We start from the raw sequence: 10,702 nt of genomic DNA on the forward strand, positions 1-10,702 counted from the left end.
AATTAGCAAACATGAGCATGCTGCACTAAGCTAAGATGGTGAACGTTGTAAACATACTTGTTGAATACTACTAAATACTATGTACCAGCCATGCTAGCAGCCTCACAGAGCAGGAGACTCTTAGTCTTATGTTAATGTGTGTTTTATGCTCACAAATGTATATATTTTGCATTACTATTTCAAATTGCTGGAATGCACTGGTGACATGTTAGCTTTGCTTTTGCTTGACAAATCTTCATTGTACATATATTTTCCATCATTTGGCCTCCAAACATTCCCTCCTCTATGCATTTATTGTTTTGGCCATATGATATTGCACTATAGTTTGATCAACTATGAATTACTATTCTACTATGAGTCAGTGGAGCTAACCATCATCTGCAAAACAGCTGTGTTTGGGACAGAAAGATATAATTAAAAGGCTTTATAACAATAAGCACAACACATTATAGAGCATTATAACTCTATAATACCTGACCTTATAAGCCATTATAAAATGCTCTATGATGTGTTATGCTTATTGTTATAAAGCTTTATGATAATTTATGAGTGTTTATAATGATAGTTATACACGTTTATAAGCCAATTATAACACATTATAACTATATTTATAATGCATTATCGATGTGGGCATTGTCAGTGAGTTACTAACAATTATAACGTATTATAATACCTGATCTTATAAGTCATGATAAAATGCTTTACAGTGTGTTATGATTATTGTTATAAAGCATTATGATCATTAATGCGTGTTTATAACTATAGTTATACAGTGCTATAACTGCATTATAAGTATGATTATAAGGCGTTATAGAGATAGGTGTCAAATAAAGTTTTACCAAAATGTTCTCTGAGACTTCATGTTTTAAATAATTAAGTTCTTATTATAATCATTTTTATAATATCACTCTGCAGAGTTCAAAAAATAAATTGTATTGTATTGTATTGATGCTCCATCAACTGACCTATATAATAATAACTGACTCACATGCAGTCTTTCTGTAACACCTGCTGTTTAATGCTTTTGTATAAAAACTATGTGAACACATCGCATGTCAACTGTCATGTCTTGAAAGCAAAAGTATGATTTCATGTGAACGAGATCATGTGTCTCTTCTTTACTGCCACAGCATGTCTGTGACTTTGACGTGCTCTTTGTGAAAGTGATAAAACCTATTTGAAGCACAGAGGCAGAAACCTTGCCGCAGTGACTCGCCGATGTGTAGTTCTCTTTTCGTGTCATGTGACCCATGTTGTGGTTTGCGAGCAGCTTATTTTCCTCCTCATATTTCTGCAAGACTTCCTGTCCATCACATGAACATGGCAAGCTACTCTAAACTTGTATTTCCTGATTGTATATAGCCTACTTTAGAACCCCCCTAAGCTCTCCTGGTTCATATTGGGTGATTAAACAGTTAGCAGTTTCACCCAGGCCGGGTCCTCTGTAAGAATATGAGTGCTTGTTTTAGTCTAGGCCAAAGGTCAGAGATGATTTGAGTTCTAATAATGCATCTGAGAACCAAATTAGGATTCCTCTACATCTATTTACAAGCTAATTTATCAGTAGATTCTTTTTCTACAGCAAGTAAAAATTATCTTTTTTGCTTTTTTTGGTTACTTCCCCTTTCCACTTTTTTTTTTTTTTTTTTTTTAAATTTAAGTCTTTACACATGACTTCACTGTTTTCTGAGAAAGTTGACATTAATAAACAGGTGTACACAAACCGAAGAGACAGTCAAGTTGGTTGATCATTAGAGCAAAGATTTCGACTCAACAAGCAAAAGCGTGTACTTCATTTGCAGCTCTGTGAATGTGTCACAAAGCAGGCAGAGTGGAGGCACCAGGGCCCTCCTCTCTTAACTTCTCAAATGAGGAAGTTCACAGCCGAGCTTGTAGCAGCTTCCTTTTACAGCTTTCGGAGGCAGTGGATGAACAAGTGAAAGAAAGGACGTAGAAGTTACACATCATGAAAAGATGACAGTAGCCAGAGAGAGAAGCTGAGTCTACTTTTTGTTTGCTGGGATATAGTTTGAGAGCGGATGCAAAACCCCTGAGCACAGGTGCTGGCGTGACAAGCAGGATGCAAAATTTTCAGCCTTGGTACCATGGTAATATAACTCGATCAAAGGCTGAGGATCTTCTTTCCAGAGCAGCAAGAGATGGAAGCTTCCTTATCCGGGGCAGTGAGTCCATACAGGGAGCATATGCCCTCTGTGTTTTGTAAGTAGACATGACTTGTTTCTTTCTATTACCCTGACAGTTTGATTTGAAACGGTTTCCACAGCTAATATTATCGTTTCTTGCCCGTGAACCCCCTACAACATTCAGCATGAGATCCTAACTAATGAAGGAAAAAGGGACATGACCCTTTTACTTTTTGTTTTTGACATTTTGACAAAGGCCCTAAATGTCAGTTTGAACCTAAGTAATTCAACATTATCAAAAGTTCACTTTCCTTTACTGTCTCTTGCACTTGATAAAACACTTCTGCACAAACGCACTGCAAGCAGGACTAGTTCCCCTTTATTTGCATACTGTGCTGCCATAAAGCAACACCCTGTGCCCTCTGCAGCTCATATCATTTTTTATTGGGCAACCTTTTTCTAAAATGCTGCCCAAACTGCTCTGATAGCCAGGTCAGTATGCAGTGGACACCGCAGCCATCATGTTTCTTTACCCCACAGTAATGTCATTTTCCCGTGACACACATTTGCATTTTATTTTAACCACAGATACCAGAACTGCGTGTACACATACAGAATCCTGCCAAATGAGGATAGGAAGCTCTCTGTCCAGGTGGGTGGATAGTTTGAAAAGTTACCGTCACTCTGAGCCAAAGTCAAATGAGTTGTTATGGTTGCAGAAATAGTAGTGTTTGGTGTTTACGCCATAGTGAAACACTAAAGCCCCATTCTGTTTTGATATTAAAATGTACTAAGCTGCTACACTGCTGTTCTTTTATTGCTACTGCACCTGTTAAGCTTTAACCTCAGTGCTGTGTTTGGACACCCCATGTCCGTGCTAACCAATCACATTTTTAGCCAACAAAGGTTGTGGTTGTTAGTGTCAACTGTCGCTCAGTAGACCTCTCTGTCCCAGACTGAGACTCAACAGCTATTAGTTGCAAAGCTATGTGGTTCAAAGATTCATGTTCCCCAGAGGATGAATTCTACTAATTTTACTTTGAGACTCTTCTCTCTAATGCCAGCAGCACATTTTGGTCTTTAGTCTTTCCTGCCAACTACTGAATGTATTTGACGATCCACATTCATGCACATGCAAATGAAGATAGCAGATTATCAGATCAAAACTCAATTAGGTAAACATTACTTAATAAACACCAGCATGTTAGCGTTATCATTGTGATCATGTAAGCAGTTAGCATTTAGCTCATAGAGCTGCTGTGTATAAGTAGGCTACAGCCTCTCAGGGCCACAATCATGGCTGTAGACTCTTCAGGCCCTGCATGTCAGGTGCACAACTAAATGTAGCTAAGTATCACTGCTAGTTTCATGTTGATGCAGTTGTCATTTTCCTGTCCGACGCTCATGATGTTTAAAAAACCAAATACCCTCACACCCATTTGAGCAGCTGTTGGTGTAATGTGGTGCAGCCAGGTAGTTTGTTGGTGTGATTGACCGACAAAAACCTGGGCAATATTAGGACACATTATCAGAACAGAAGGGCTGAATATAAACTGTAGACAGGAGCACAGCTGTGTGCACTGTGCCTGTTATGCACTTAGGATAGCCTAGGTTGAGTCCTATGGGATATTACATTACAGCCCTGTTGTGATTTGTGCTATTGGGTGCAGTTGTAGCCTAGAATTTGTAGCAGCACAATGATTTGACTTGCCATGCTACTAAAGGGAATTTGAAATGGTACTCTGATTGGTTGCTTGGATGTTACATCCAAAACACCCATGAATAATTAAGAGACTACAACTTTGCCGAACAATCCAAATGGTGGAACGACCATTTTTGGTGCTAAAATAGCAAAAGTGAATATGGACACACCCCATGTGCTCGTGTTAAACTATCCAGTCTGTACTAGTGAATTCAAATTCAATTGTCATGTCATCAAGTTTGAAATCAAAGTGAACATAAAACATTACGACTGCATTAGTAATAATGGTTTGGTATTTGAATGACTGGCTGAGAAAGCTATACTGCTGCTGACAAAGCAGTGTTTAGAGTCTGAATGAAATGTCAGTCAGTGTGAAGGTGCAATAACAAGTCTTTCACGGAAACACCAACCTGCTCTCCGATACCAGGAGATGTAAAGTCAGAAATGCTTCATTGAGATCCAGACTGTGGGTCTGTCATCACCTGATTCATGAGTTGACGTTTCGGCAATTTCAATCTATACATCAGGAGATGCTTTACTGGCCTGTTGTTATCGCTGATAGCTGTTGCATAAAAATAAAAGTTACACCGACACGGGGAAGTGAAAACAGTTTGGGCTTGCGGTTATTATGGATGAATTAAGTGAGTTGCATCGTCATGGAAACATAGGTTGAGAATGTGCCATCATGGGAACATACACGTACGTTTTGAGTTATGTTACATTTTTTAATACTTTATTTTTTGCTTTTTTGGCAATGTATAGACGATATACATAGGAAAAAAGAAAAGGATAAGCAAATAAAAACAAACATCAGAAAAATAACTTTTTCCCTACTTTATTATCAGTGTGATAGACTAGTCCTTATCCTGTCGTTGGTGTGTAGTAGCCTACACAGTCCATTTCTCCCACTATTTGTGACATTGTTCTTCTTGAGGCCTTATCTTATTAGTCAACCGTTCCATAACATATATTTCATTGACAATTTTCAGCCAGTCATCTTGCGTTGGTGGATCTGGTTTATACCACTTTCTTGTGATTGCTTTCTTAAAAGCTGCTAACGGGATTTTCAGTTAACATTTTGAGGGATGGACACATGAAAACAACCATGTCCAACAACTGAAAACTGAAAGCTGAAATAGAACCGTAGTAAAGCCTGGATCGGTATTCACCACTGTTTGATTTCAGTCAAACTGAGTAGCTACATGGGACAAACTAACACTCACTTTTTAATGCATGTAGGCAGTGATGGTATTACTGTAAGCATCAGGTAAGAACCATTTCCTGCCCAAACAAGGCACGGTGGCAAACATTCAGCTCTGTGCAATAGGTTACAGATTACTGATTTTAAGTTTGAACTGTAATACATAATTGTTCCATTATTTATTCAACTTTGTTAAAGTAATGTAACTCTTCAGTACCATCCTTTCAGTCTGTTGATGCCCTCTATTTTTCAAACCCCTTTGACTTTTTATTTGCCAGATATGTTATCAGATCTTACACCTCCCACTGCTTTGTCTGCAGATATGTCAACAAAAGATGTTCCTGCTCAGCCAAAAGCTGCAAACAACAGGATGAATGTTATATTCTACATATCAGTGTTTTACTGATTTGAATGCTAGTGCCTCCACTATACTGTTGCATAAACACAACAGTATGTGTATGTTCAGTGGCATGCAAAGGTTTTGGCACCCACCCCATGTCAAAATTTCCGTAAATGCAAACAGTTAAGCAAGTGGAAGATGAAATGATCTCCAAAAGGCATAAAGTTACAGATGACACATTCCCTTTACATTTCAAACATTTTATTAAAAAATATATTTTCATCTTTTCAAAATGACAGAAAAGGAAAAGGGCCCACAGTAAAGGTTTGGGCACCCTGTATAGTTAGTACCTATACTAGCCCCCCTTTTGAGAACTATCACAGTGTGTAAATAGTAAATATCTTGTCTGATGATGATACCTTGATCAAAGTTATCTGAGAGCTCAAGTCTCCTGGGTTTCCCATTCTTGTGCAGGCTGCTGCTTTGTTTCCTTTTTTCATTCTAAAATTGTAGAAAATAAAAATAATACACTGATATATTGCAAAAGGTGTGTCAAGTTTAACTTTATGCCTTTTTGGAGATCATTTAATCTTCCACTTACTTAACTGTTCACATTAAAATAAATTTTGTCCTGGGGTGCCCAAACCTTTGCATGCCACTGTATACATACATACACATACATGTACGTATATGTACATATATACAGTATGAATACATAATGTTCCTATTTTTAAATTTTTACAGGCTCTGTTTTATTCAGTGACAGACAAGTAGTAGAGTGACATTTGCAGTTCTATCGGATCCATTTTGACACACGGTAAAGTTTCCGAACAAAGGCGTTAAAAGAACACTGTGGAACTGGTTTGCAGTAAAGGGTCAAAAAAAGGTCAGAGAGGTGTGTGTTTGAATGAGGCGAGTGTGGTGGTATATACTTTAAATATAGAAAAAATCCTGCAGTTGTCTACATGTGACCATGAGAGTCAAAGTATTGAAGTAAATGGTAAAATGGGTCAATGTATTTTGTATGGTATATCCTTATGAAGAAAAGAAAGCCTCACACAGCTGATTAAGGAACTCAGCTCGTCCATGAATGTACCTCTAATCTGCTGAACGAAGCCACAGACACGCAGACATATCTGACAACATATTGAAAGTAACACTTGAGGTTATGTCAGCTAGTTTAGTAACAAAACGAATTTAGTGCAAAAATTTACATCACAAAATGATGTTTCTGCTGTGATCTGCTCCTCAGGCATCTGAAGGAGTTCCTATCAGGTTCTTCGCTATGCTGCCGGAGCTCGTGGACGCATATTACAGTCCCAACATGGGACTGGTCACACATCTGCAATACTCTGTCCAGAGAGAGGAGGAGGAACATGAAGAACCAGGTCCAACCCCTTCAGTGCATTTGTAAACTGGTTGCAATATCAACCAGTATATAACATACCATATATAACAGAATCTGTGCATTGACTTACATATAAACATGTCTAAATATGTCCTTTGTGCTGCAGAACCCATCGCCCATCCACCGCAGCTTCCACCCAGGAAGTTCCCACTCAACGATGTGAAAGACAGTGACTCCAGGTCCCCTGAGCCGGCCTGCAAAACTTTATCAGACACCTACTTGATGAGACTGCAGCACATGGACCTGTCTACGTACGTTCACATTTGAAAAAACTTCATAGCCAGTTGTTCACGGCCAGACAATTCATCATGCAAAGTTTCTGATAATACACTGGGACTATACAGTGTGTGTACAATGCAGTATTTTTTATAATAATAATACGAATTTATAGAGCGCTTTTCATGAAACTCAAAGTCGCTTTACAGACAATAAAAACAGCAGATAATACAAGTAAAATGGAAAAATGTGAAAACTCATTAAAATATAGAAAACATTTGAATACAGATTAAAACAAATAAGACAACAGGCAGTGATTTGTTCAGTTGATGTGTGTTGTATAAGAAAATTATGCATTGCACATTTCCAGACTATCAGAGGAGCATCAAATAGCCATTCAGGAATACTTCAGGTCCTCAATCTGCCTGGATGCTGAACAAGTACAGAACGGCAACCACAACCTTCCCGGATTGAAGAAGCTAATAATTTCAATCTGCAAGACTCTAAACAGGTAAAGACGGCCAGTCAACCGAATCCACTGTGGGCTATCATGTTATACAGATGATTTAACCATGCTCTCATCTTTTCTGCAGTGAAATTTCCCACGTTCTGCCAGCTCTGGAGGTCTTCCATAAAGTGCTGGACCAACAGCTCTCCCCAGGGATTGGCCACTTTCCAAGACATGTGGGTAGCAGCCTTGATCCTTTCCAAGTATCAACTATAGACTGTATGTAAAGCTGTATGCAGCCTCCTGAGGTTTCTGAAGTGACCTGCCCTGCCATTACCATTTTGGCAGTGCCTGTGTATGCCTCACCCCCATTCTGACTAATCCAAGTCAGGGACTTCAGTGCATGCCGCTTGGTGGCGAGCATAATGCTTATTTACCTGCCACTCAAAGCAACATGGCCTAAATTATGTTTAACTTTAAACCTTCACCCTCGTACAGCTGTCCTGAAGGAGGGGATTAACCACTGAGACTTCACCATGCTCTTATATGTTTATTTCTGCTGCAAAGTTGGACATTTTAATATGGGAGTCCTTGGAGATTGACTCACTTTTGAAGCCAGACTCAAGTGGTCATTTGAGGAACTGCAGTTTTGGCACTTCGGTGTTGGCTCCACTGTTCAGCTACTTGGTATCAACACAAAAAACATTAAAAAAAAATATTATTTCCTTTTTTTTCCTCGCCCAGTTTTCTGGCGACTCCGGTCATCCTGTGACCTTCAGGCTTGAGCAACTGACAAAACTGCTCTACTCAATAGAAGATAAGGTAAACTCCTAAGGCTCATTTTACTGACCGGCTCGAAGAAATCTTAGTCTTTGACATGTCAAAGATGATGACAAATCTAACTTATCTTTTTCTCTTTTCAGGCTAGAAGTTCTGTGTTTGAGTCTGCTGGATATGAAGGAGGTCACAGGAAATCTCTGATACCGCTTGTTACATTTGAGGTGCGTCTCTAAATGAGTTTAGCCTGCATGAAAATAAAGTAAAAAGTCTGGGGGTTTGCAGCTTCTTTAATCAGTTTCCTCTTTCACTCTTAGGTCAAGCAAGAATCACTTGCTCTTCCCACGAAGATGTTCCTGAAAGTGGATGTTGAAAGTGGGAAACTCTATTTCAAGAAGTCAAAAGATGCGCCTGAAGACAAATACTATGTGCATAATAAAAGTAAGGAGTTCCTTCCTCCCTTTGTATATTTAGACATGCTGCCAGTGTGGTTCTAGCAATGGTCAGTTGGCCCACTGCATTTGGTGGTGACTGAAATATTGCAATGATTTTTGTTTTTACAGACATGAATGATCCTCATGTGATTGGCTTTAGTATTCCTCCAAATTCTCCTGTAGCATCGCCATGAGATTCATTTTTTTGTTGTTATTTTCAGTGTGTTGGCAGAACCTGGATGGAGTCCTCAGAGGTCTTCCACAGGATTAATCATAACAACAGTAGTGATCCCCACATATCTTAGCTAGTGCTTTAATCAGATCAGTAGGCTATCTCAATGTGTCAGCTATCAGAAAATCTAATGACAGTCCCCTCAGCCTCAGCTTAACTTTGTGATTACCCCTATTTAGTAAAGGTTGGCCTGCTAACATACTAAGCCTAAATGGCACTAATAGTATATTGTTCTTGCAATTAGGGGCATGTTAGCATGGTGCAGTGTTGTGGTACTCTAGTCAAGGACGTGGTGTCTGAAGTCCTGATTTTAAGGACTTGTGATTGAACTTGAGCACTGATGACTTTTGATTTCTTTAGTTAACTTCAGTGTGCTCATTGCCATTGTATTACACACTTGAACTTGAATTCTGACTCAAACACTCGGGACTCAAGACTTGACTCAGACTTGACTGGGTTTCAACACCCAGTGTTGGGAAGCTACCTGGAAGCTTTTAAGTGTAGCTTGTAAAACTACATAGTAGTAGTTCAGCCTGGCAGTAGTTTGAACAAACTACATTTCTACTGCTGGAGAAATGTAGTTTGTAAAAAAAACAGTTGGAAAAAGTAGCTATAGCAACTACTTATACTCATTATACTCATGTAACTCAGCGTTAAATGAACAACATGTGGTGTATGAAACAAATAATAGCCTACAAAAAATCCACATGCCAGCAGAAATATGCCTCAACTCAGTTTTATCTTTTTTAAAGAAAAAAAGCTGACATTTTTGGTCAACATACTGTAGGTTGACCATAGACATGTTGGGTAATCTATAGACATGCTGGGTAATATAAAGAGAAAATGAAAATCCTACCTCAATACCAACTTGTAAATCAGAAATGTAAGTCAGTCAACAAAAAATGTAATAAAAAAATACAAAGAGGTAGACATATTCTAGATCGGTGTGTGTCTTGAACAACAATGTTTAAAACCATGACAGGAACACCAGCGCAAACCAATCAGAGGCAGCGTTGGCTTGGCATGTCATGACATGATTCATGCCTTTTTTCAAATAAAGTTCTGTAACACAATGATGGTAAAATAAAATGTATATTTTCTAATAAAAAAACATTTCATGTTATTGGCCATAATTATAGTTTGTGAATTGAGTAGTTAAACTACAAACAATGACCCAAAAAGTAGTTGAAGTACTTGACCAGCACAAAATATGAATGTAGTTTACCAGCAAGTTACAGCAAATTGTAGAGGCTGCTGACACTTGTCATGTTTCACAGCCTTTAATGCTGCTCATTTTAATGATGGTACTGTGATCATTTGTTTCAGTTCTGCAGTTGGTGAAATCTCAGAAGATGCACGCTAAACTTGTCATCGTTGTGGAGACAGAGAAGGAGAAGATTTCTCGCAAAGATTTTGTGTTTGAAGACACAAAGGTAACAGACATCTGGACTTTGGCCAGCTCCTAATTTACCTTATTAACATAGGTCCATTTGGGTTAAATTAAAAATTCTTTAGAAAGATTATTTCTTGATAGGTACAGTGGTCTGGCAACATTTTGTTTTGTTAGCATCAAATGAACAAGTCATCTCATTTTGATTAAGAAGTTGCTGCAAAAAAGAAAAGAAAAAAGAAGGTAGGCTACTATCCTGCATTTGAACAAAATCACGATTACAAAAATATGAAATACGTCATGTGAAATCAGTAGTGTAAAGTTAAGGCTTTTGTGTGCGTTGAGACGGTCTTCATTTTATTTTATTTTATTTTACTTTTTTGCTGGGGTGGGCGGGTGGCAGTCATGGT

General features: G+C 38.4%; 1 protein-coding gene across 1 annotated transcript in view; it reads left to right on the top strand.

The window, feature by feature from the left end:
* Positions 1-1,908: 1,908 nt before the first annotated feature.
* The window catches only part of inpp5d (inositol polyphosphate-5-phosphatase D), a 15,594-nt gene continuing 6,800 nt past the window's right edge, over positions 1,909-10,702 (top strand). The window contains exons 1-10 of the mRNA XM_085773643.1: positions 1,909-2,220; positions 2,733-2,796; positions 6,640-6,775; positions 6,902-7,046; positions 7,382-7,522; positions 7,605-7,695; positions 8,204-8,281; positions 8,383-8,460; positions 8,554-8,677; positions 10,229-10,335. Of these exons, the coding sequence (XP_085629769.1) occupies positions 2,081-2,220; positions 2,733-2,796; positions 6,640-6,775; positions 6,902-7,046; positions 7,382-7,522; positions 7,605-7,695; positions 8,204-8,281; positions 8,383-8,460; positions 8,554-8,677; positions 10,229-10,335 (1,104 nt within the window). The 5' untranslated portion in view covers positions 1,909-2,080. The remainder of the gene's footprint in view (positions 2,221-2,732; positions 2,797-6,639; positions 6,776-6,901; positions 7,047-7,381; positions 7,523-7,604; positions 7,696-8,203; positions 8,282-8,382; positions 8,461-8,553; positions 8,678-10,228; positions 10,336-10,702) is intronic.

This window comes from Trachurus japonicus, chromosome 4, assembly GCF_045865225.1.
Source record: "Trachurus japonicus isolate A0001 chromosome 4, Traja_1.0".
Lineage (NCBI taxonomy): Eukaryota > Metazoa > Chordata > Actinopteri > Carangiformes > Carangidae > Trachurus > Trachurus japonicus.